Raw genomic sequence first — 27,578 nt, forward strand, 5'->3', positions numbered from 1 at the left:
AAAATGAAGTTTGAATGTTTTAAAGTCCACATTTTCCTCATATTCAGTTTGAACACAACTGAAGAAAATTAAGAAGGACAATCACATCAGCAACTAAAGGGGCAGGCCAGCAATTTGAGGCGGACTTGAGCAACTAATGGGAAAAATCAGAACATGAAACAGAGAAATTATCTGATTTTTATTAATAGATATATCTCATGCTGCAACTGTAAAATGTCTGCACTCTACTTTGGTCATAAGACACTATAAACAGAGTTGGGGTTGATGGATGGATGGGTCCACAAATCACTTGATTTAACACAAAACACTTCTGCTCATTTCTGATTTTTAATCAAAAATATACACTACTTTCAATCGTGAGTATTTCTCACTGTAACAAAAGAGCCTTTTTCAACAAAGAAACCTTTCCCAGAACTTCTCTGATTGGTCAACTCCTCTCAGCATTTTTTTTCAGTCACTATTTTGCACTCTTGAGTTACAAAAGCAACCATTTGACCAATAGACTAGGTTAAAGCATAGTATGGTTGCCTGTAAAAACTACATTTTAAAAAAACATCCAATTTTTTGACATGTCAGGGGATTAATGTGCTTGACATTTAAGCTTCAGTACAAATCTTTGGACCATAGTGGAAATGAGGCCAAAAAAAAACTGTCTGAAGGAGTCTTTTAAGGTCCTCTGTTTTATCTGTTTTTGTGCCTGAGCCTCACAGATGTTTACTCTGAAATCACATGCACAGGCTCAAGGCAGATCACCCATATGGTCACTTAGGTTGAAGGCTTGTACAGTGCTACTTCTTGATGTGCACCTTCAACTTAGACAAACTATGAAAAAAAGTTGTAATAAAGAAGATTTTCTCCATTAAATGTATCCACGATGTTTAGAAATTATACCATAATTTGATAGAAAGCCAGACAGAAGGACAGATGCAAGAGGAGTTTTTGTATGTTATTTTGAATCTGTGTATCCATGCAGAGGAGTGTGTGTGTATGCACGCATACTCACTCTTGGCCTTCTCACTCTTGCGTGAGGGCTTCCAGCGGATGCAGGAACGATGTTCATCCAGGTAGAAGAGCCTTACCAACCCTTTGGATCCAGCCTTCAGCTTTACCATCTGTGTCCCTGACTGCATAACACTCATGCATCGCTCCACTGCAAATAACGCAGACACACAAACACAAACAAGGTTAGCAGAGAACCATATCAAGACAAAAAAAAAAAGGAACAGGTGTTTGGCTTTAACTGTATTTTCTCAGGAAGAAGTGTGGCAAAGTGTCACAGAGTCACACAGTTAGTAGTTGAGCCAGCAGCTGATGTGGGTCAGACACCAAAATGAACAGAGATTCTTCTGTGTAAACACACAGGGCTGCTTTTCTGTTACCCCGCTGACCTCCCCATGAGAGCAGCTCAGAGAAGGAAGAAGTAGAGCGAGCTCAGAGAGAGAGAGACTCGTCTAATGTGTATGTCTCTGTTCTAAGTTTCACAGAGAGCCTAAAGAACTGTTTGAGGAAAAAAATCTGCACATTATGATGAAGCAGGTGGAAGCTAAGATTGGGCTGCATTAAAGGCTGCTTCATTTGTTACATACCTCTGCAGATTTCTTCAGTTTTAGTGTTTCAGTGGTTTCTGGTGTCTGTCTCTGACATTTCTCCCTCTTCCCCAATCCAGCTGGATTGAATGCAATTCTCTTTGAGGGTCTCACAGTATTGAATAGATTTCTCCAATAAACTGAAATAATTCAAAAGCAGAATCTGTGTTGCTGCTATTCTGGATTATCTACAGACCTCACCGTGAACAGTATGATTTAAATCTATGATTTGTTGATCTTGTCTTTGTGGAGAAGGGTTTATGGTGACTGGATTTAGAGGAATTCACTTCCCGGCTTCAAGGTTTTGGTGTGTGCACCTGTGCCATCATTGCTTTTTTTTTTTTTTGTTTTGTTAAGTACTGTGGCATTTTGAAGTCTCTGCCCATCAGCTTTAACATGAAACACACACACACACACACTTATCGCAAACCGATGCTTAACATTTTCACATTAAACACATTAAACACAGGCAGGTGAAGGTCCACTCTCTGTCAATGCACTACATTGTATATATGTGTGTCTACACTATACTAGGAACTGAAAACTCAATTTCTGGTAGTTATCTACTTGAAAAGGTTCAATTAAAGACACTTGAAATGAACAGGAGTATGGCAAGGAGGGGGCAGGGTGTTCTGAAGAGGAGCACAGAGGGACTGAAGTGATGGTAAGAATTGACTTTGTGTTTGATTGCTTGACTGTCTAGCACTGTCCAGCTTTGAGAAAGGATAAAAGACAAAGCTTCAAACTTTTCACTTTGCGTGACAGCTGGTGGCAGAGATATAGACAGGGATGACAGCAGAGAGAGGGGGAGATTTCCATCCTCATTAGTGGAGTGTGTGTACGCCTCTGCGTGTATGTGTGCGTCCATGGCTGTGCATATTTCATGTTTTCACATAAGTATGCATCATTTCTGTGTTAACATGCATCAGTCCACACATACATGGATACAACACTTAAGCAAAATAGAGAGGGGAATAAAGAGGTTAAACAGAAAAAATGTTATGAAATACCTGAAAGGTTAATATTTTAGTGACAGGTATTCAAATATTTAGCCTTAAAACAAGGCTGACACACTTTTAAAAGCCTCCCCCTCTCTTGACGAGACTGCATTTCCCAACTGTTAATAATAATTTTAGTTTAATATTAAGTTTTGACAGTGATAGAACAGAAACACACGGTTGGAGAGCAAACTCTGATCTTTCACGTATTTACTTAAAAGATCAGACCTGATAAGAGCAATTTTATAGACATAGCAATCCGTGTGTAAAAGAGACACAACAACAAGCATGACACTGTAGGGAAGATCTGAAATATACTGTGGATCATATAGTGACAAAGACTAGAAGTGCCAGCTTCGCTGCCTGCTTTCTGAATCTGCTATGAGCTAAATTACTTTCTTAAGGAAAATTCAACTAGTAAGATGTTTGCCAGCATGAGTGCTGGTGCCAAGTCCTGAAGGCTAAAGCAATCTCAAAAGGACACGAATCATTTGCTGCCACTGAAGAGTAGTGATAGTAAAGTACCATCACACTCCTTGTTTGTTCCCTGTTCCCCTTTTCATCCTATAAACATAATTTACATTTCAACCAGAAGTCACATTTTTGATGTGTGAGAGAAAACACACCAGACAATCAGTGACAAGCTTTAGAATCGGATACAATGATTCTATTTATTATAAGGGCTACCTAGTGAAAAAAAGATAATAGGAGGCAGATTAAAATATGAAGAATGGAATAAAAGAAGCAAAATTTGTAACATATCCAATCTTTTAAATCACGGTTAAAAACCTATTTGTTTAATCTTGCCTTTCCTGCTTGTTAATGCTCGCACCTGACTTTTAGACATATTCTATTTTTTCTTATACATATTTTTATGGCTTGTGCTTTTATTATGTTTTTATTTTGATATGCATTTTATATTACCCCTGTGTATTAGTGGCATTGACCTGTGAGGATATTTGATACTTTGCTAAGGCATTATAATACTCGTGTTACTTCTCTGTCTCTTATGTTAAGCACTTTGGTATACTGCTGGTTTTTAAATGTGCTCTATAAATAAAGATTGTTGTTGTTGATATATAAAACATCTTAATCTTAATCTTAAATTTTCCAAGTTTGTGCTCCCCCACTTTTAAAAGCAGTGAAGTAGCTGTTTAACTGTAAACTATAAGCTATTTCAGTAGATTATGGTGATGAGTTAATGTCTGACTTTAGATGTATAATGTGGAGCCACACCACAGGCTGGAGCTGAGGAATTCACTTCCCAACCCTTCGAGATGGGAGGTGATTAGTGCCAAGTGTAACACTTTGTATTAAGGCATAAGTATTCACGGTCAACTAGTTATTAGGATACATAGTTGTAGCATTAGGGCCATTTAGAAGTCCTTATTCAGCACTTATTGATGTCTTATTCAGCATTACTGTATTCTATAATTGCTTGGCCATTAAGAAATTTCCCGACAAGAACCCTCTGTGTCTAAAAACTGATGAATTAGTCATGAAGAGATTACTTTGGGATTGGGACCGAATTTAAGGGTATATGGACAACTGTAATAGACTTAACAAGATGTAATTCATGTACTTTCATGGGGCTGTAATTAAGAAGTTACTGATAAAGAGAAAAAAAAGCTTGTAAATACTATGTGAACATTAATTTTATAAACCAAAGTGGATCGCTGACAGTTTAAAACAAGAAATAAAACATACACTTCAGAGTTTACTTGTAAAGAGTTACTCATAAAACATTAAACATTTAGTGGTGCCGTAAGGTAAATGCCAATTCTTCTCCTAAACACAGTATATAAATGAAAGCAAGCTCAAGTTCTCATGTCCCATTTCAATGTCTTGGATCAAAAAAGAAAATGTACTCAGAGAGAATTTATGCTAAACAAAAACTTGTCACGGTACTGGGTTGTGAGGCCCAGTGTTTGAGTTCTAATGCATATTTTTGTATTCACATGTTGTAGTTTAATGCATCTCGTTGATTTCTAGTTTGCAGTTTAGTCCTTGGTTTCTTAGTCCTTTTTGTCATCTCTCCCTGGTCCGTGCGTCTACCTGTCATGTTTCATGTCTGTGTGGCTCTTGTTGTCAAGTTCGTGCCATGTCTATGTCTCTGTGTTTCCTGTTTTATTTTGGAAGAGTCTGGTGTTCTTTGTTCATTGTAGTTAGTGTTACTCTCCCCTCATTATGTTTCATTCTAATCAGCTGTGTTCGCATGTGTCTTTACTTCCCCTGATCACCTCATGTGTGTATTTAAGTCCTCAGTCTTCATTTGTTCGTCATCGCGTCGTCTGTTCAACTTCCCCCATTTTATACCGAGTTTCAGGACTCTGTGCTGGTCATGTCCATGTTGCTTACGTGTATATATTTCATAGTTCTTTGTTGTTCCAGCACAAAGTCCTGTTTATAGTTGTCTCAGTCATATGCATCATTGTCTCCTTGTCTTAGCCTTCCCTGTTGTCTGAGTTAAGTGTCAGTTCTTAGTTTTCCCAGTTCAGCTTCTAGTTTAGTCTTGCCTCGGTGCTTTCAGTTGTTTGTCACTTTAATCAGCCCAAATAAAGGCTCGCTTTTCATTTCAAGTTCAGTACTGTCTCCTCGTCTGTGTCTGCACCTGGATCCTCACACTCCCACACATGGTCTGCCCTCCGCAGACCGTGACAAAACTCTCAACATATCAAAACATTTTTTCATATTACAAACACAGCAATGATATTATTTAGTAAAATTAACATGCACTGCAAAAAGTAATGGTTAAGATGTTAAGAAGAATACAGTTAAAAGCACACATGATAATAACTAGTATATTTTTTCTGCATCAAATCAATGGTGAAGGAACCTAAAGACTCAAAATCATCAGGGTTTATGAATAAAGAGAAACTGCCTAAAGACTCCATATCAAAATTTGAAAAAGGTAAAATATAGTGAAGTTGTATTATATTTGTAATAGCAAATACACAAACACACAGAAATAAATTTAAAAATGCATTTTTTGATGACATGAGTGATTATCTTTCAAGACAGCAAAAGTCAAACCTCTTGTGGCTCTAAAACACATATTTAACCGTACTTGACAGAGCACACACTCAGCAGAGCGCTGAGTACAATCTGCACTCTCTCTATCCTGAGGACAGGCTTAGCAATGGCACAAATTTTGCTTTCGATACAAGATGAGTTCTTTTAGTCACAGATGCTCACTCCAGGGACACAACCGTAAACATATGAGCCCAACAGCTGCGTATCACTTCGGAAGGTTCACAGCACATTATGAATGCAAAAATGGTCACACAGCCGGCCATGTTAATAACACAAAAGAGAACAAAGATCAAAAGATACATACAAATATGTGCGAAGTACACAACAAGCTATTTACTCTAACCGGCAGTTTCCAGCAAATCAGAAGAAATATCAATAGTGTTGGGGTAGGATTAAGTTTTAGCCAACAGTAATGGACTGCAAGGGTCACCTTTTATAAATGATAAGCTTGAATTTCAGTAAAAGGATTAGTAATATGAACATCTGATATGACAAATGGGCATGACTAAGATATAAAAAGGAAAGGGCAGGGTCACCGAGTTAACAAAAATATATTTACTCTCATTAGATTACGGTAACAAATTTTTTGTTTTTATGTAAATATAAAACAAATACAGTTTTTGTTCTCTGTAAATGACCCACCTCCACTTTTGCTCATTATACACCAGATGCATTTGTTACACCAATTACCTAATGCCATACTTCTGAACTTACTAATATTTTGCATGAACTGCTGTTTTGGTCTCTTTTCAACTGTTTGTTTTTTTTTAACCATAAAAACCAACCATAAATAATAGTAAGAAAAATTGTTTCTTTTAACACATTGGATATCTTCAAAAGGCCCTCACTTGACTTTGAAGTTATTGGCGAGTGGTTGATGGAAGTTACCAGCAGTCACTTGGTGAAATCAGTCGCAAACAGCTAAATTTCCTCGTGATTTCTTTGATTCTGAGCAGATTGCTGCAGTCACCGAAAAAAACTGTGTGGAAGGCACCAACTTGTTTGTAAACATTAGTCAGCTATGTGCTAAGTGACAACGAAACCGCGAAGAGCACCAAACAAACCAGTAATAGAAACGCTTGCCTTCATAGTAAAATTTTAAACTTTTACTTTGAAAGAACTTTACTTTTTTAATTTGCGTCTCACTTTTATAAGTTTCACTACCAGTCAGCAAGCAGTTGGGGAGTGTTTATAGAAAAGCAGGTGTCTTCCATGCAAACTACAAGTGATTGTGGCAATCATCAAACTAAAATGAGGGACGCTTTTACAGCACACTCTTTGCAATCAATTTCATCAAATTACTGGCAGCAGCCACTCGCCAACCAGTCAAGGAATAAGCATTTTCTCTAGGGACCACAGGTTGCCAGGGGGTTGCCAACTGGTCTTTAGGCCTGTGGGACCGAGGCCTAAATCAAACTGACCAAACTGTCTAAACTTGTTTGGGAGATTTGCTTATTAAGCTCCTCAGTGACAATGCCCTAATGAATAAATTAATTCACAATGACATTGAAATATTCTACAGTACATAAAACTATTAGCGTTAATACAACCAGAACCTGGATCTTTTTTTTTCTCCCATCAGCATTCACTAATCACTGTAACGTCATAAATTCTTTTTTTGTTGTTAACTTTGTTTATCACTGTTATAAATGAATGACTGAGTGCCATAACTATTTTCCTCGGTGTTGTATTAAGTGCACTGTAGTTCAGAAGAAATAGAATCTCAAGCACAAGGTTTCATTAGACCCACTAACAGTTATATAAACACTATATGCTATTTTCCTATACCCAGCTTTAAGCCATTTTTAATCATTTATCACAAAACAGGGAATACCGCAAACTTTTATATCAGCTCATAATGGATGAGTCCTTTATGGTGTTTCAAAAAGCCTTCAGGGCTGTAGAAAATAATGGGACGCTGAAGGTGCAGAGAGATTTAGAGAAAAGAATTAATCAAAAACAAGAAAATAGGACATGCTGCATTATTTATCTCTCATGGCCACTTATGAAATCCACAGCTTCATTAACAATGGATTTCAATGGAAAGCACTGTCACATGTGGGTTTCCTGTAATGCTAATCACATCCACAATCTTTTTCCGGGTCTTCTCTCGCTATGTCAGACTGTAAAATCCATGACTCAGACTAGACAAGCTCACAGCATCACTCTGCCAGCAGTTGGATGTGAAACATCACAAATCAGCCCCAAAGTGAATAAATGCTATTCAACAGCCCTAGAAAGTATGCCCATTCTCCCACTATTCCCTCGGAGCATAAATATGTAAAAATGTTTTTCAGAACGGCAGTCAGATATATTTCACAAGAAAAATCTCAAAGGGAATACAGCAGTCTTTTTTTTTTATTTATCCATCCAGCTCAACATCAAAAAACAGGCAGCTTTCCAGAAACAGAAGACTGAAATCCAGGTATCATTTCATCATCAGTTTGTGTTGAAGCACAACCTAAAGTAAGTTCACTTCCTCCCTTGTTGTATCTCCATTTTTACTCTATTTTCTTCAATCCATCCCTGCTATTCCTTGACCTTTCTGCAGGCATTCTCCTGTCACTCTGTTTTCCATCTGCATGATAAGCACCACAAAGAGTGAAATCTCAAACTTAGGCCAAAAGCTGAAAAGCAGAATGGAAGAGAGCAGGTGGGTTAATATGTACACAGGAGAGGGGAGTCAGCTCATAATAATAGATGAGAACTAATTTAAGTAGCTCTTTGAAGATCAGTGATGTTGAATGAAATAATCGGCAGCCTGAACACCTTGACACTCATCTCTTGTCCAATTTCTCTGCTTAAACCATCTGAGGAGCAGATATGAATTTTACCATATCAGTTCAAATTTGTAATTCTTGTCTGTTTCTTAGAGACACCTTTGCAAAAATGAATTCACTGCCTTTTTAACCCCACTTGACATTTTTATGCGAATTATCCTCTGATGGTGGTCTTTGTGCTTTGCCGGCAACCTTCCAAAAAAAAAAAGGATTTTAGACACGTAGCAGCTCCATCCAAGTGTAAAAATGTCATTTTTATTTTAGCTATATGAGAGTAGGGAAAATATAAAGAGCAGCCTTTTTTCTACTTTTTTACCTTCCATTTACATTGGATGAAATACAGTTGCTACACATGCACGTGTGTGAGTGTTTATGAGCGTGCACGCGTGCACGTGTGAAATCTCATCATCTCTGTCGGTGCACAGCAGAGAGCAGATCAAAGCTTTGTCTCTCCACAGAGGCCAAGGAAATTCAAACATATTTTAATGCGGTAGGTGATGAAGACGCCTCTGTGATAACCTGATGAACAAAGCCTGTTCTTACTTAGATCCATATTATAAGGCCTGGAATCGCAAACACATAATACCTGGTATTCGATTATCAGCAACAACAGCTTTCATTAATCTTTTTCAATCTTAACTGTCATTTTTTTAATCTCAACACTGATGTGAGATTCTTATCAGCCGTGGCCTCATTTGACTGTCTAATCTACTCAGGCTAATATTTCAATTCTAGTATGGCCCTACATGAGATCTCTGTTAAGATTTGGTCTAAGGGTGACGACTAGAATGGACAACAGTCCACAGATTTATCATAATTTATTCATAACTACATAAATTCATATTCACCAGCATCTGCCTGATACTTCATGCACTATTCATGTGGCATAAGGCACCAACACTCAAACTATCTGAGCCAGTTTGACTACTGAAAAACAAATGCAGCATTTAGACAAGAATAAAGCTGTACGAATGGAGACTTCTGCCCGATAGCTTTCATGACCTGCAGGTTTTGTTTTGTGCACGCAAGTTGATTGAAGATGTGAATCGGTCTCGGTTGATTGGCTGTCCAAAGGACAAAATGAATTATATTTACGCAGCATTACAATGTGAGATAAAATATGCAGAAATCAACACACAAACTAGACAAATCTTCCCTCAAGAGGGCTCTTCTGCTGGTTCAAAGTTATGGTAGCTGAAAGTGAGCAATTTGATCATTCTGGGGATATTCCATTGCATAAACATGAGCTCCTGCTCTGCTCCTGTGCTATGAATAGCACCAGGATGTGATGTGTTCAATATGCAAGATGTTTGTCTTCATGCGCAGTTTTAGAAAACCTGTACAGAAACACGAAGATACGAGTTTTTCACAACATATATCAATGGATGATGAAAATCCAGTCAGCTCTATTTGTTTGCTTCAGTCTGCATTATTGTCTCGATCCATACACACACCTAAATCACACAGACATCACAGACATCAACTTACCAGTCTGTGTAAGCCTGCATTTCTGTGGTACAGCCACGGTGCCACCAATGTGGTATATGTGACGTGCCAAAAGGGTCGCTACTGTTAACGCAGCAGACTTTTCAGCAGGACCGTGAATAAAGGTGGATTGTACTTTATGAGCAGACAAAGAAGTTGGACCAAAAAGTGAACAAATTTCCTCCATTTCGTCAGCAAAAAAAAATCCAAATTCGCCTGTAGGAGTGTGCTTCGGCTCAGTCCCAGTATGAAACACACTCAGCTTTTACCTGTAGCTAAACCCTCTGAAAACCACTTGCGCTTTTCCTCAAATTAGGCTTGACGGACAGCGCGCACTCTCTCCAGACAGTAAGCCTCCACACTCAAAACAAGAAGCAAGCACACCAACACTCCTGCTGTTCATCTTCCTCTGTGCTGTGCTCTGATCTGTAGCGTCACCTTCATCTGACAGCCTTCTCTCTCTCTAAAAATACACATTTCCACCTTTTGGTTGGTCATCTGTTCACCACTCCCGCTCTTCCCATCCACCTCTTTCTGATGTTCGCAGGTCTTTCAGAACATGTGCAGCTGTGTGACTGTGGCTGCCAACATGCTACTCTGACACACAGATTTGTATTGTGCAGTTTATGGAGTGATTATGAAGAGCATGGGAGGAGGATAGTGCAGATTTCTGTCTCTGTATCGGCAGGGTTCATTAAGGTCAACTAGCGGGATGCAGGGATAAGAATGATGACATAACATTCATGATAATGCATTACCAAAAGTAAGACTTAATGGGCTGGCATGTGGGAGGAGTGTGTGTGGGGATGTGAGCACAACAGGAAAACTCAGAGATGGCACATCTGTCTATCTTGCACTAAATGATCTGCTATTATACACAACCCCCCTCCTGGGGGTAAAGTCCTCTTCTCTCATTAAAATTTATTTGATCAGGTGATGAAAGATGCCATTTGTTAAGAGTAACATAATGCTGTAAAAAAAGGACTTTATAATGTCATTTAATTAATGTGCTCATGTGTTGTTTTTCATACCCTAAGTTGGTGTTAAAATCAAACTCAATAAGCTATAGAATAGCTCGAGGATATGAATGGCTGCAGTCAGGGATAGCTTGAGTCTTTCAGGCTATACTAAAGTACAGCTTTTTTCTCTCTCTCTCTTTTTACCCTTGAGCAGAGGAGTCTTGGACTGATGCGTCTCTTTTCTAGCACTTACAGTTTGTTCAGAACAGCTGCACTTAAGACAAGAAGAGCATGCTGTGATGAAGAGAGGCCAGATGCAATAAATGCTCAAATACAGAGATAATAGGATTCGTTATCGGTCACAGATTGGACAAAAAAGCTTGAGAAAGGAATTCATACCATGCTTAATGTCACACCTCCGCATGCATGAACTATAGCTGTTTGGAGATGAAATGCTAGTTGTTAATTTATCATTAGAAACACAACTTTGGAAATGTAGTGAGGAGAGCTGCTTCAGACACTGTTCAAAAAACAGTCAGAAGATTCATTCTAGCCACAAGTTTAACAGATCAAAGCTGAATGGGATCATCTGTGCCTGCAATCATGAAGGGCTGAGGAGGAGAGGAGGTACAGCGAGGAGCTCTTTAAGTACAAGAAAGACATGCTGTCCTTTACTGCTGACTGTCCTGTGTACAACACCACTGGCACAAATGCAGACGTTAACGTTATACTGTGGTCATTGCAGAAGGGGATCCCGTGGTCCTTTCTGCTCGTGTTTGTGCTGAGGCTGCAAAACCTCTGTTGGGTAGAACCAATGTAGGTCTTATTCTTGGACTACTTTGACAAGGAGAAGGGCTTCCAGCTGAATCCTAAGGTCCAAGAGACCATGGTGGATCTCCATGGTGACCATGTCTGCTCGCCAAGTTTTCAGAGCCAGTTGGTTGCAACAGTTAATTAAGAATTAACATTCACTTTTTGTTACATGTTAATATAATTTTAAAGTAAAGTTGTTTTTTTAAAGGCGCATTGTGTTAGCTGAATATATTTACTTTTTTCCACTACAGCCAAATATTTAATCTTTCTTTGAAACAAGTCAGTGAAAAGAAAGAGTTTTGAAGTCCCTTTCCAAAATTGTAAAACTGCATTGTACAGAAGTTGAAATCAGATTGAAATGTAACATATAAATAAATATATATGTGAGGCGAGGAGTTTCCCTTTGATGGATCCAAATCTCAAGAAAGGTGAAAGTCCTCATGCCAGTTTTCAGTGTTTCACAGAATATTATTTCTGGAGGTATTTTTTCTTATTCCTTGTATGCAATTTTCTTTATGCTGTAGGTAATATAATATTATATAGGATTTGTATTTGGAATATAACATCCACAAGAACCAGTCTGTGTTTCTAAGATTAGATAATCAGGCAGATTGGTTTTTTTCTTCATATCACTGCAAAAGCATAGATCAAAGATGATAAACCACAAATGAAACTTCATATAATCCCATCACATCTTCTTCTTACATATATTCATGCGTTATATCATCCAGTCTCCATCCTGTTTCGCTGTTTCTCTCAGGACATTCAACAGCTTATGAAATTAAATTAGTGAGGCGCACAGCTCTGTGACAGATGACGACTTCTGGAAATCAGGCCATAGCATGGTGGGATGAATGCCCCCAGCTCATTTGTGACACTGCTGTTTCTAATGCCTTGGCAAATTCCAAATTCCATCACCTGCTCCATCAGTAAGCTTTACAACAATGTGATTACTGGGTGAACATAATTTTTAGGATAACAAATCCTGATGTGGTGTTTAATTGATTCACTTTGTCTTGTTGCATGTTTCTGTTCATAGTGATGGTGGCCTGGAGCCATTCCGAGTATGTATGAGGTGGAAAGCAGGTAAATAGCCTGAATCTGTTTGTCAGTCAATGCTAAAACAGAGAGACAGACCCTCACATTCCTAGCTGTGGGACAGCTGGAGCATAATCCACCTGATGTGTGATTGAAAAGAAACACAGGGGAAACCTGTATGAATGCAGAGACAACATGCGGACCACATGCAGGAAACGCTAATTAAATAACTGCAAAGCTGCACAGCCATGACTGTCATGGTCCCCGCACCTCGCCAGCTGACAGCAGTCAGGCGCTATGTTTTGTTTATTCTCCTCTCTTGCCTCTGCTCTCTTTCTCTCTCGTCCTCTCTCTCTCTCTTTCTCCTGCCGGGGCGGAGCTCAGTATGGGCTCCCGTCCCTGGCCCACGCACCTGGGGATGATCAGCACACCTGCCGCTGATTACGAGAATTAGTCCTACTTAAGATGGACAGTCTGCTCTACTCGTCGCTGGATTGTTGAGCCATCAGCGTCAGTCGTCCTGCACTCTGCAAAGTTTTGTTCGTGAGTACGTCTGAACCTGGAGACTAACTGTTTCTCTGTCTGTGTATAGATTCCCCCCGGACCCGTTTCCCTGTGCACGGTGACTGAGCGTGAGCAAGAGTGGTAGAGGAAAGAAGAGGAGCTGTGTGTGTTTGCGAGAGCTGTATGGGAATCTCCCCTCCCTGGACTCCTGCCCCTTTCACTCCCGGACCCTGGAACCCCGGCCCCTTTTCCCCAGACACCGTTGTGTGTGTGTATATATATTTCACTGTGGAGAACACTGTAAATAAATTCACTTTTGATTTGAAGGAACTTGTGGTCTGCGCCTGAGTCCGCTCCGCTAACCGTGACAATGACACATTTTCTGATGTTCCTGTTTTAAATCAGAACAGTCATACTAATATATGCAAGTAAATATTCGACCTTTGCCATTTCTATTCCTGCATACATGGAATTTTAAAATGCACAAAATGAAAAACTGATTAATAAATGTCATCATAACTATATTCTCAGGGGAAAAAGAACTATGTAATAACAGTTTGACCAACAATGTCAGCATAAAAAGCAGCATTGTATTTTTTTAAAGTACTGAAATCTACAGTGAACTCATTGTCATCTTCAAGAAACCCTTTTGAGATTGTTTGAGCTTTGTGACACTGTGAGGTGGAAGCATCTAGCAGAAGATGGGTACACTGTGTTCATAAAGGGAGGGACATGGTCAACAAGAATACTCAGTTGGTACTAAGGGGTCTAAAGAATAGCCTCCTTATTATGACATCATGACCAGCAGACAGACCCATTAATACAAGGCAGGATGGATCCATGCTTTCACATAGTTTATGCCAAATCCCGACCCTGCAGCAGAACTTGAGAAGTTTAAACAGAGTTCAAACAAACCTCAACAAAAAATTGTTTTGCCTTCTAAAAGCAGACATATGGCTGTTTTATGATCTACTGCCCCCCGCTGTTGTTTAGCAGTGTTGCATTGTGCAATTTCATTCTAACACTAATAATAATATCGCTAAGGTTAAGGTTAGGTTGCACTTCAGAAACTAAAACTACTTACTTCTTGTTAAGATATGAAAAGAAAATATTTTATCCTACAGTGGAAGAATAACTGAGGTGTACGTTTTGAGTACAGGTGCAAACCAGTCTAAACCGACTATCCTGCATCGCCACAGGAGTGGTAGCATGGATTTATGATACATAATTATGGCACGTAATTTTCTTGTGAAAGGAGTAAAAACAGAAAAAGCCACAGAATTATAATCCTAATCTAAAAACTAAGTCATAATTAACAGAATTCTGAGATAATAACCTCTTGTGTGGTGCCTGTACTAAATAGTTCTGTAATCATCACAATGCGGCAGCTTGAACTAGACTGCATCAGTCCCAAACTTTTGAGCAGAATGAACAATTAGCCACGTTGATTTGAACACTTTGTTTTGTGTTTTACTTAAGAATAAACAGTGAATGAACTGTATTAGAAGTGTCAAACATACTGCCCATGAGTCAGAACATGCAGCAAAACTGCAGTGAAATCAATAAAAATCATATGTTGCTATTAATTCAGGCTCTCGGTTTCACTGAATTGTTGCATTTGTGTCTTTTTTCTGGCTGTAGGCTTGAATGTGTACATGAATAGTTGTCTCTTTGTCTTAGCCCTGCAATAGACACCATGTCCAGGGTATACCTGACCTTTTACCCATGACAGCGGAGATAGACTCCAGTCCCATTGCAACTATGAATTGGATAAGCAGAAGAAGACTGATGCAAGGATGCAAGATATGTGACATTGTGAAGAATTTCTTATTGCTAGTAAAAGAACAGATTGTGCAGAATTTAACCAAATAAAATGTAAGAGCCTGCATACAAATTTCTTAATTTATTTTTCAATTCTCCCACTCCAGTCTCACAAGTTTGTAGCAGAAGCTCAAATTAGTTTAAAAATAGAGTCTGCACGCAGACAACTGTCTCTCAGCCCCAGAGTCAATCACAAACACCTGGTATACAAAAAAACAGATCACCATTTGAAGGGCATTAAATTCATGGAGGGTTTTGATTCATTAGTTTCAACCCAAAGATCCAAAGGTAGAAAAATCACAATTGAAAAAACAATCAAAAAAGTCACACCCATAAATGAATGAATGAATGAATGAATAGCTTAATTTGTTAGTCTATATCGTACTAATGCCCAGGCTCAACAAGGCTACATAACAATGTTATGATATGAATAATGCTAAAACATTACTAGTTTTTCATTTTCACCCTTTATTTCTGTGTCAGTGCTAAACAATCAAATAATATTCGTGTGTATCTGAGATCCGTGTGTCGGTGTTGGTCCTGCCTCATAACAACGTTTGTCTGGAATCAGACAGGATTGCTCTGTGGGAGGTAAAGGGGAAAATATTTCTTTGTGTATATTAAACTCTCTTTTCTTTATTAATTTATTCACTATAATAAACATATTATTAATTTGTGTTTGCTGTAAGCCAAATTTAGGTTACCCGCGTTGGCTTGCTAATGAGAGTTTTTAAAAGTATTAGTTAACTTCCTGGCTAATGATAACTAAATGCTCAGTGAGCCAAATGAGCAATAACGATGCTCCTGAATCATCATTATAATGATGCAGAAGCAACACCAATATGGTGATTTCAGATTGTACGACTCCAAATCTGATATTATTATGCAACTTTACTCTGACTATCAGTGCCTGAGATTGTGGCTATAGTAATAATAATAATAATAATAATAATGGATTGCATTTATAGAGCGCTTTTCAAGAACCTCAAAGCGCTGTACAATTCCACTATTCATTCACTCTCACATTCACACACTGGTGGAGGCAAGCTACAGTTGTAGCCACAGCTGCCCTGGGGCAGACTGACAGAAGCGAGGCTGCCATATCGTGCCATCGGCCCCTCTGGCCAACACCAGTAGGCGGTGGGTTTATTGTTTTTTTTTATTGATTATTGATTAGCATTCAAATATCTCAGTGAAGACAGAACAAAGATTTACCACAAAGCAAGAAAGCATGAGACAAGGCTAATCAAAAGGTATTGGCTGAAGCATTTGCTTATTACGCCAACCCTTTTAACAAAAGATCTTTTAGCATGCAGCTCCTGTACACAGGGCTCGAAGCAAATAATAAAATTCAATTCAATTCAATTCAATTTCATTTATATAGCGCCAAATCACAACAAATGTCGCCTCAAGGCGCTTCATAGATACAGAGAAAAGCCCAACAATCATATGACCCCCTATGAGCAAGCACTTTGGCGACAGTGGGAAGGAAAAACTCCCTTTTAACAGGAAGAAACCTCCGGCAGAACCAGGCTCAGGGAGGGGCGGCCATCTGCTGCGACCGGTTGGGGTGAGAGAAGGCAAACAAAGCAAAAACAAAACAAACAAACAAACAAACAAGAAAAAAACAAAAAAACAGAAAACTTTCCACCTTAGTAAGTAACTACATCAAAGCAAAAGAATCAAGAGGTTTTTTTGTTTTTTGTTTTTGTTTTTTTTCTGCTCTTTTCATTCTTGATATATATATTTTTCTAATACTCTATTTTTAAACATATTTTTAAACAAGGAAAATGAACTACACCTTTTTAAATCACTGTCATAACTATTCCACAGGTTAACTCCTCTAACAGAAACACATCTCTGCTTTATATTTGTCCTTATCTTGTTTTTTTTAAAGAAATCTGTTCCCCTTAAGTCATATTGACTCTCTCTGACTTTGAACAGCTTCTGAGTACTGGGGCAAAGCAAGTTATTTTGTGCTTTATACATTATCTGTGCCATTTTATATTCAACTAAATCATAAAATTTCAGGGTAGGGGTGAAGTGTCTTGCCCAAGGACACAACGACCGAGACTGTCCAAGCTGGGGCTCGAACCGGCAACCTACCATTTACAAAACTGCCAACTCTTGAGCCACGATCGCAATGTAGAGTATGGCTGCCTGCATTTTCTAATAAAACAGCCCACACTAATGTTAAAATTCTGGGCATGTATTTATGTCTACATTTCCTGCCTATATATAGGTTGTTAATGGCACTAAAACTAATCGACTTGTCACAAATAGATGGCTGCCAAGATAAAAATCTGCAGTACTAATCATTTGTATAACTCCAGTGCTTTATATTTGACGGCAACACAGTGCCAATAGGTTTTAACTAGGGTCTGGAGTGTACTTTCAAATAAAATTCCTTTTAAAACAAAGTCATTACACAAAAGTTCTAGGGTAGAGTTAAGAACACTTGGTAAGGCTTCTTGTTAGCAACATAAAAGAATACACACTCACTCTTATGTCACAGTCACTTACTCCACCTAATTAAGAGCTCTTAGGGCAATGCTCACACTGCCAGTGCTACAAATGGGTTTCCAGGTTCCCTCGGGTGCAGTGTGGAGCAACTCCGGAATAAAAATAAACACACGACAACTGCGGCATGATAATGCATTTGCCAAAGCTGATACAGGGGGTCCCCGAGCGGAGGAGGAGTGACTTCAAAGGCGGGAACTGAACCCTGCATGTGTGTCAGTGCGCTTTTTATGTATACATTTGGTGTACGATTGTTGGCTGTTTGTGCAGTGATTGAGCTTCTTCTTTCTTCTTCCCAATGCCAGGAAGGATGATTGAGATGTAGTATCTCAAGCAGAGCCAGACTGCCATAAAAACCTGTGTGATCTCAACAGTTTCCCAAAAAATATTTGAGAGAAGATATGATTGCCTGCCTTCTGCTTCTTATCAGGGAGGCCGAAAAGTGTTGAATAAAACCAAACTGGACCTCTGGGTAGCTCATTAAAGGATGAAAGGATGAAAGGAAATTAAATAAAAGCCTGTATTTATGGATAATTTCCTTTCTATTTCCCACTTAAAACGCTAATACGGTGTGGTAAATGTGTTGCCTGGCTGCAGATTCATGCTGACAATTACCAAAGAACCCCAGTAGGTTTAAGGAGTTGGATTTTTTTTTACAATCCAAGGCGAGAACAGATGTGATGTGCCAGTTGCTATGTCAGCACGCAGGCTGATAAATTAACCCAGCAGCAATTAAATTTTACTTCATATAAATAAAAAAAGAAGATCCTTTTGGAGAAAGAAGAATAGGAAAGAACATTACTAATAAACAGGAAACTGATTATTGTTAAACTGGATACACTGAAATCACGTATGCAGTGGAACAGCTAAAGAGACATGGGTCCTTTTTCCAGCAGTACCGTGTTTCATATTATATATATTTTATACCTTATTGAAAAATTGCCTATTTAAAATTGGACGAGATTGGTGGTATCATATTTATTTCATTTCTGTCAGAAGAGAAGAGAAGAGAAGAGAAGAGAAGAGAAGAGAAGAGAAGAGAAGAGAAGAGAAGAGAAGAGAAATACTTTTGGAGAACAGAGAAGATCTAAAGGACTGGGAGAGTTTCTTCCTGGTGTCTGCTTGCTGTTTCTGCCCCGAAGCTATAAAAAAGGAAGAGGCAGAAACAAAGATGACGGTAGAGAGAAGACAGGGGGAACATGCTGTGATTCATCATCATCATCAGTGCAGGAGAGACACATGAGGAAAAACACATTTTACATGGAAAAGCCATTTCCTCCATGTGGAGGAGATTAGTATCTATACATGCTCCTCCATACCTTCCTCTTCCTTTCATTTTTTGTTCAGTTTCTCTCACAGCAAGAGCTGGATTGTCCATGAAGCACAAGAGTTGTTTAAAATGAATAAAGCGCTAGTGTCATGTCCAAGGTAGGCCAAAATGAGAAAGAAAAACACACAAACCCTGGCACTGCAAGGGGTGGTGGCGGGGGCTGACAGCTTGACGTATTCTGCTTTTAAGTGCCAAGGATTCTCCATATTTTTTACATCAAAACGGGCTGCTGTAATAGCCCGGGGACTGTTAGGGCTTCAATTTGGCCATCAAGACTCAATCCACAGCTCTGCCACATTGTATGGTGCTTAACATCCCCTGCCTGATTTTCAAAATGATCCCATTTCTCTTGATGCCACCGACAATCAAGCCCACCTCTTTTACTGAGCTATGGCATGTGGTAATGCTATGTGGTGTGTGTCAGTTTCTGAGACATGTTCTCACCAAGGATTGTACTGACAGAACTTGTGAACATCTCAGATATGGTTAGATTTCTGTAACAGTGCAGAAGATCCAGATCTTACAGGATGCAGATCTATATGGACTGAGGGCAGTGTTATCCAATCGAGAAATTAAGGGGGTTTTCTGCCCCCTAGTGACACGTACAAAGGGGCATTTTCAGCACCAGGGACAGTTTCCCGCTGCTGCTCCTCATCAACATTTCTCATATAAGCTGACATAAACGCTCAGCAGTTTACAAATTAAAATTAAAATATTGCCCCGAGAGTGTAATGAATTCTTTCTGTATTTGAAACGCCAATAAACATCAGCCTAAATACTGCCTAATGAATCCCTCATGCAAATGACAACGCGATTAGGTTCCTTATTCCAGCGTTTGTAGCAGAGTGGGTGATGAAAATTCCCCACAACAAGCGCAGTGGAGATATTACGCTCCAGCCTTCTTGCGATGTAGGCTGGTGCGCACGCGAAGGAATGCGTGCACCGCACTGTCTTCTGTGAGACAGATACACCAAATAACCACAATGTCCAAGTGCTGAAAATGATCACTTACCCCTCTCCAAACTAAGATTTCTGCAAACTTCAAGCTCTGCCATTTAGGACTGAAGTTGTTGGTCTCACAAAATCCCTCCATGCGCTTCGGGCATCATTTTATTCCCTAGTTGTGGCGGTTTGAAATGCCAAGATGCCATCAAAAAGTATCTGATTAGTCCATTTCTCCATGATGACTAGACTGTTCACAATAAGCGCGTCATAATCATAAAGTGACACTTGTTTTAAGAATCCAAAAAACAAGCCCCAGAAGCAAACTGCTCCTCAGTACCTGCCTCTCTGTACTGTCTGCAGAGTGGATTCACAAATCACCAAAGCTCACATCCACAGCCTGTGCGCGCACAACCTCTCCTCTCACCAGGCGCAACACAGGAGCAAAACGATAAGCCGATTTCTCACACACTCGCTGGGTTTGGCGGAGAGTGGATGTTAATGAGCGAGAGCTCAAGACGGGCGTGGAATGAATGAACGTGAATGATCGCGCACAGCGCGTTGGCTTTAGCCACTCGAGTTGGTCATTTGGACATTTTCACCAGTTTTTTGTGGTGTTTTTTTTTTTCTTTTTTTTTGCCCGACAGCGTGGATCAGCTGCTTGACGACAGTTTAAATTCCCCACCAAAATCAGCTCGTGCAACATCCGTTTGTTTTGTTACAATCATATTTTTTTGGTCAGAGATTGATCGTAGTCTTAAACGATAAAAACAACAACAACAAAAGCGGCACAATTGCGCAGCGATGCCAGTGCTATGACCCACTTTACATTGCCTGTCTCTTTCCATGCTTACTCCAAGACACAACAGGAAGCAGGCTTCGTGAAATAATAGGAATGCAGTAAACACATTGGGTCATATTGGTTCCCCAGAGAAAGCGACAGAGGCAGACCAAGTCCCGTGTAAACATTAATGAATAGGTAGGGTTTTTTTAGCGTTTAAATTGCGTGTGAGCGGTTTTTTTGTGTGTGTGTCCAGCCGGGAGCGTATCATCCCAGTAGAGTCATTTCCCTAATGAAAGTTTACTCAGTCTGAATCTCATAGATTAGTTTCGTCCACTGGTCCTCGTTAAAGTCATTTCATTTAGGACTGCGAGAGACAATTTCGGAATGACCGAGCAGACACACAGACGCGCAGTGTTCAAATACTGGGAACCAGATGCAGAGGTTACCAAATCGATTAGTGATGTCTGAAGAAACAAAAATGCATGTCTGAACACCAGTGTCACCCTCAGTTTAGTGTTGCATGACTGTATGTTGTCCATTAGCATTCTGTGTATTAGAAGGTAATTGGTGACTGATTTAAACACAAACTTCTCTTCATTCACACTTGCCTGATCACAGACAGTTAATGGGCCCAGCCCAAAACACCTGGCAGTGTCTAGTTTATATATCATGATCAGACAAAAAACAAAATCAGCCAACTTGATAATTCACAAGGCTGCAAACAACTTGGAAGAAGCAAAAGAGACAGAGTGACGAAGTGAAAAGGGAAATAAATATGCTGACACTAAAGGACAAACATGTCAGGGACATTAATGGAAACATAGAAACTCCAGAAATGATGGAGCAGATATTTCATACAGCTTGTTTGATTTTTCTTCCTTTTTTACCTCTTAAAATGACACAACAGCTTTAGACAACAGTTAAAAGATTAGTATCTTTTTTTTAAAAATTGGTTAACGCTCACTGAAAATGCATTCTCATTTTTTTTGCTCAGCAGGTTACACTTTTTTCATTTTCCCAACATGAATAGCTCCCAGATTCTAAAAGAAAAGGCAACTTCATCCTCAGAGAAATTATATATACAAATTATAAATACATGAACAGAAATTGTCTGAAATTTCATACACATGGTGATTTCTAAGCATAACAGATGGGAAAACAAGCAATTGTGTTTTCTCTCTGTGTCAGTCAGCTCAGTCCATCATCCACAGAAGAGCACTGAAGCAGTCATGCTTGTTTTCTACTACAGTTCACTGACAAGAAACGGTACAGCCAAAGCATAGCACACAGTCTACCGAAGTAGGATGGAGAGTCGGGAGGCAGTTTGTCAAGGTGAGGCTGTAAATGGTTTGTCTGCTGTAGGTGTGTCAAATTAAGAAGCAAACCAACCCATCAGAGATTTTTCATGGATTTTTCTGACAGAGCTGTCAGTGCAGAGATCAAGATCAAACTGATGCAACTGCATGTCTGGATTTAGTTCAGATTAAGAAAAACTGTAAGGAAAAACCGACTTAGATTATATCTAACGTAAACAGTAAAGTCTCTCAACATTTCAGATGATGTGTATTACAAAAAAGAAAAATATGGCATTTTCAAAGAAGCTGTAGTGTTAATAAAAAATAAAATGCAGTGATGTCCAAATAACTCCAACCTCCTTTACTTGAAAATACTATTAATGTAATATATAAATGTTGCAAACTGACTGTTTTGTCATTTTGAATGTGATGACAGGGGCATTTTTAACACCACTGTGTTTCAGCACCTCTTCTTTTAACAAAAAGCTGTAAATGCTTGGGTGGTGAGGAGATGAACTGCTGGAGTTTTAAAAGCAATCCATTTCAGCAGCAATTTTTTTCAGTAGTCAATGTTTGTCATTTTACAGCAATATGACAAAAATTGGGTGGGTGTCAGGTCTGGACTGGAGGCAGATCAGTTTAGAACCTAGATTCTTTCACTACAGCGCCATGCTGTTATTTGAATGATATACAGTAGTTTGATATAACAAAGCTAAAGAAAGAAAGAAAGAAAGAAAGAAAGAAAGAAATGCTCCAAAACCTGTATATATTGTGCATGATGGTACCTTCACGACAGATAAGGGGTACCCATGCTAAAGGCACCAGTGCACTCTCATTCAGTCAAGCAGGCATTAGCTGCTAAATACCTGGATTGTTCTTCTTCGCTGTAGCCTCTATGATTTCCAAAAATAATTTCAATGCATCAAAGAACAGAATATGTTTTCAACTCTGGATGTTGCACATATAAGGACTGAGTGGCAGTTTTAATTGTGGAGGGAGGAATGAACTGTGTTCTCTGGCAATCACTTCCCGAATCCATGCACATGCCGAGTGCCCAAATGTCACAAATATTTCATCTATTTTTTTCCATATTGTTTCTTATACAGACATTTGCTTTGGTGACACTGTGTCCAGATGTTTTTATCCCCAAATATCTTCCATTTTGCTTACGTTGACCATAAAAAATAAAATAAAATAAAAAATAAAAAACATTAAAAAAATCATTAATTCTTGAATTTTCTTGCATTTTTTCCCATGCAAAGTTTCAGAATGGTGACTCCCTGCCCAGCTTTATTTATAGGATTCATAGAGAAGTCTAGATTCTCTATGAATCCTAGACTTCTCCCCTCTGTACTCTTACAAATTAACCTAATCAGTAGTCAAATTATTATTTTATGATTCCTTGTTGCCATTGTCCCAACATCTTCGTAAAATGTCATCAAAAATATATATTTTTTAAAAACACAAGCAGTTACAACATATCAGTTATACGTCAGTTTCAACATTTGATATGTTATCTCTGTGATCATTCCATTTATGTATATTATTAAATGGTTTGAAAATCATTGCTTTGGTAACAGCTTCATAGACACATTACCTTGTACTGATGGAAATGTGAGAAACAGACTATCTTGTTTTAACTTCACAGGTACTCTTTTCCATGGTGAGAAATTTGTGGAAGGCAAAGAGATGCTTTTCATCAATAAAAGAAAGAAAGCAATAAAAGAAAGTCCAATAACCTGCCAACAAAAACATCTATGAACAGTTTTTCCATGTATGTTATGCACTGAGTCAGTTGCTTGCAGCTGTCTTTTTTTACACCATAATAGGGAGGTTTTGTTGTATTGGCTTTGCAGTCTGATACTAGTCTGATATTACTTGAAGCACCTTTTTTTTTTGGCAATGCATCTCCCTCTAGTGTCCATTCTCAAGACATGCAGGTGTCAGAATATTGTGTGTGTCTATTTGATATTTACCGTGAAAGATGCTATTGTCTGCCAAGAAGTGCCGTCGGTACTGCGGCTCTCCTTTCCTGTTCACCACCCAGGAGCTCATTTTGAGAAGAGGAGAACAAACAACTGGATGACCTATGAAGGAGAGGACAATTGGATTATGTTGTCTCAACATTTTTGCACAAATCTGGATAAATGTAAAAAGTAATATGATGATATATGTAATATAATAAAATAAATCTACTGCAGGTCCATAGCTGTGAGCCAAGTCACAAATCTCCAAACAGTAAGTGATTCCATTTAAAAAAAAAAGGCTTATTGAAGGTTTAAAGACTAAATGCTTTCTGAACATGGAGATGTTTTGCCATTACATAATAATGGCAAAAGTCAACATGAAAGTAATCTTTCAGTAGTCCTTTCCTGCTTCTGTAATCAAAGCTTGAATTGAATTAAATTATCCGATTGTTGCTATTTAGACACGACCCAGGCTCCCTGCTGTCTCGCCTGCTCTGCATTCACCAACCAGGTCCCGTTTCTCTAGCCAGTTCTCTTCTTTCAGTTTTTTGTCTCCTTTGATTTTTCCCATCTACTTCTCAACATGTGTTCCCATTTATCTTCTTTCCGTTTCTCTTCTTTTCCCTTTACTTCCTCCAGATTACCTTTCATTCCTACCATTTCCATGGCAGCTCTCAGTGATTTCCCACCTGTTGCTCATCTGTCTTTCTTTGATTTATTGCATCATACTACACACACATACAAACACACACCAAAGGTGTGTAGTTCTGAAAAGGCTTGGAGCCCCTGAGACAGTTATTGGCGTCTGGATTCAGCTGACCTGAGGAGAGGTGACTGTTGAAACACACAGAGCTCAAGGGTCAAGTGTCTTGAAGGTGAAAGTACTTTCCTGTGACCCTGCAACCACCTTGTTTTAAAACGGACCTGCAATGTGAATGGTGTTTATCATAGACCACATGGACCAAGACTTATGTGTCCTGTTAATACGAGATCCGTGTCATTCAAGTCAGAATGTGCATAATCCAAAAATGTCAGTGCCTTGTAGTGTCAGTGGAACATCTTCAATTTTTTAACTCTTCTTGTAGCAGACAACTGGAATACTACACTTTCAACAATCAGTCAGATCTTACATTTATTGTTTAGGTATGCACTGGTAACTGCTGCTGCGGGAAGTTAACTTTACAAGATATTTAAAGAAAGAAAATTATATGTAATAGAAACAACTGACTTAAGCACAAACCATATGAAAGCACAAATATTCACCTTTTACTTCAGGGTGTGGAGGAAAATAACAAAGAAAGTGTTTCAAGAAGAACAACAAAGGCACAGAAAGGAGTTAAGGAAAGCTTTGATAGCGCATATTTCAGCTAATCATTGCAGCCTAGTGCACTGGTAGTTGGCGGAACACGGCTTTGAATTTGTGTCATTATTCCTGCTCAACAAAAAAGCCTTTTAATTAAAGGAGATGAGACAACTTTTGCATTGCCTTCATGCCAAAAGCACAAAAATCTGAGGCTTCTCTCCAGCTCTGCTCCACCTTATGTCAGCAAAGTCTCTTAGGGGCTCTGAATTCACTGTAGAGCGTAGCCCCCAAGAGACTTACTGCTTAATTATAGAATAATGTTCCTAAATTCTGTTTGTTTTCATAACAGAGTCCAAATTAGAGACAGGAGTTGAGCAGCTGAGGTAGATGATGGGGGATATTGTTTGCATAGCTTTAACGGGATGTCAGGTTGCAATGCAGATAGATTACAAAAAAAAGACAAATCACATGGCAAGAACTCACTACGTTTGCACTTACAAGTCAGCAGACGTTATAAATGCTGTGCAAAGGCGCATAGCAAAATGATATCAACAATGCAATGACCATCTGAACTGACAATTCTTTTAGTAAGAGGTGTTTCTGAGGCAGAGCCACAAACAGGGTCTTGTCAGTTTGAAGAAAACATAGCACAATTTAGACCCTTTCTCACCAGAAGATATTATAAATGAAAACACAAATATTAAATGTAAAGCTACACAGATAGGTACTGAGAAACTATAGCTCAGCACACTGAAAACAGCAGGAAGCAGGATAGCGCACTAGCTCTATCTTAGCATAAAACTTCCATACCCCACCACCTCAAAAGTTTACTAATTAGTACAGAAATCATCTGTTAATTGTTAAAAACAAATCAAATTAAATGTAAAAAATGAGTTGTACAGTGGGGTGTGTGGCAGTCCGCTTCTAGGCTGGGTATATCAAGACTTACCATCATTGGGAGGTATCCAAGAAGCAAACAGTAGGGTTTTTTGCACTAAACAAACAAGACCTGTAAATTACTGCGTTTGCGGTCTTTGCTCTAAGCCGAGCTAAGCATGTTTATATGCAAAATAATAAGCATCATTGCATCATCATTCAGCTGTTTGTGCATGTGTGTGGGGGTACTGTCATGCTCATGTCTTGTGAGTTAGTAAAATGAGTCTTATTACTGCATAACTGTAGTACCCTACTTAACCATAGAGTGCAAAAAACCTCAGGGGAGTACAGTCCATTCTTTCTTTTCCATTGGGCTACTGACTGGGATAGAGAGCAGCTTAAAAATAGATATTTCACTGCCAAACTGCCTATTTCAGGTCCTGACAGGAAGTAGGTCAAAGATATCCGCAAGTGAAAAGCTTCATTGTAGTAGCTATTTAAATCATACTGGAGTAAGATTACCTCAAATATATGTGTGCAGCATTTTAATACTTCCACTTGTCCCGTCTTTTTTTATTTAGATCCGGCTCCAAATACATTGATGTTTTATGCATGCAGTGCTAATGCAGAGGTTACCTGTAGCATGTTGAAGCCTCTGCTTGTGGATGTGGGTTAAATCTCCAGGGTGAGATCTAATCAGAGTTATTATAGTTTTGTATTTTCTAATCAGTTTTTTCATTTTAATTTCATTTTGACTTTCTGTCTTTAAGTCGGTTTAGTGTCAGTTAATTTCCAGAGCATGTTTACTCATTTCAGCTTAATGAGTTTGAAAATGTTTAGCCTTAGTTTACTTTTTGATTCATTTTGAGTGTTAGTTTTAGTATTTTTAATAATTATTGTGGGGAGGGTATATGTCAGAGGCAATGTTTAGGAAAATCAGTACAGTATTACAATAGAAAAAAAGAACTGTTGAAAGCTGTTGGCTCACAGTCTTAGACACACCAAGAGTCTCAATACACATTCATGAACGCCCCAAATATTAAACCTTCCTCTAAATTCTTATTTTATTTTAGTTCATTAGAGTATAGTTTTTTCTAGTTTTTTCTAACAGTTCCTTGCTATAGTGGTAAATTACAGTCATTGCATAACCATTCCTTTTCAAATTTAGCATCAAATGAAGTGGTTTAGATAATCTGCAAACACCTTGTCTGATAATACTTAAAGTATCCTGCGGTTGTTTAAGGGTTTGGGTGCAGCTAAAGGTTTTAGATATATAATAGATTTTTTTGTTTTGTGAGGTAACAGCATAACAGATCAGGAACAACACAAATGGTCACATATTCAGGATGCGGAGCAGTGTGTATGTTGAAATTATAACAAAACCGCAGGCCCACGCCATTTTCTGCACCTGCTCTGAGAGTTTACTCCAACATAAAGATTTTTTGTTTGTGAGAATGTGAAGCAGTTTTAAAGCATTCATTGCATATTTTATTGCCAGTGTGAGACTGGGTTGTAACATAGTTTACAAAATTACCTTTTCATTG

General features: G+C 38.7%; 1 protein-coding gene across 2 annotated transcripts in view; it reads right to left on the reverse strand.

Moving 5' to 3' along the window:
- LOC146503469 (1-phosphatidylinositol 4,5-bisphosphate phosphodiesterase eta-1-like) overlaps nt 1-27,578 on the reverse strand; it is a 75,116-nt gene that overhangs the window by 39,899 nt on the left and 7,639 nt on the right. The window contains exons 2-3 of one of the 2 annotated variants that reach the window (XM_085183993.1): nt 23,865-23,975; nt 1,004-1,150 (exon numbers count right to left, since the gene is read on the reverse strand). In XM_085183993.1, coding sequence (XP_085040119.1) covers nt 1,004-1,150; nt 23,865-23,943 — 226 coding nt within the window. In that variant the 5' untranslated portion in view covers nt 23,944-23,975. Of the gene's footprint in view, nt 1-1,003; nt 1,151-9,885; nt 16,170-23,864; nt 23,976-27,578 lie in introns of those variants that run through there. The other variant, XM_085183992.1, reaches the window with a different exon arrangement.

This window comes from Neolamprologus multifasciatus, chromosome 14, assembly GCF_963576455.1.
Source record: "Neolamprologus multifasciatus chromosome 14, fNeoMul1.2, whole genome shotgun sequence".
In the NCBI taxonomy this organism is placed as follows: domain Eukaryota; kingdom Metazoa; phylum Chordata; class Actinopteri; order Cichliformes; family Cichlidae; genus Neolamprologus; species Neolamprologus multifasciatus.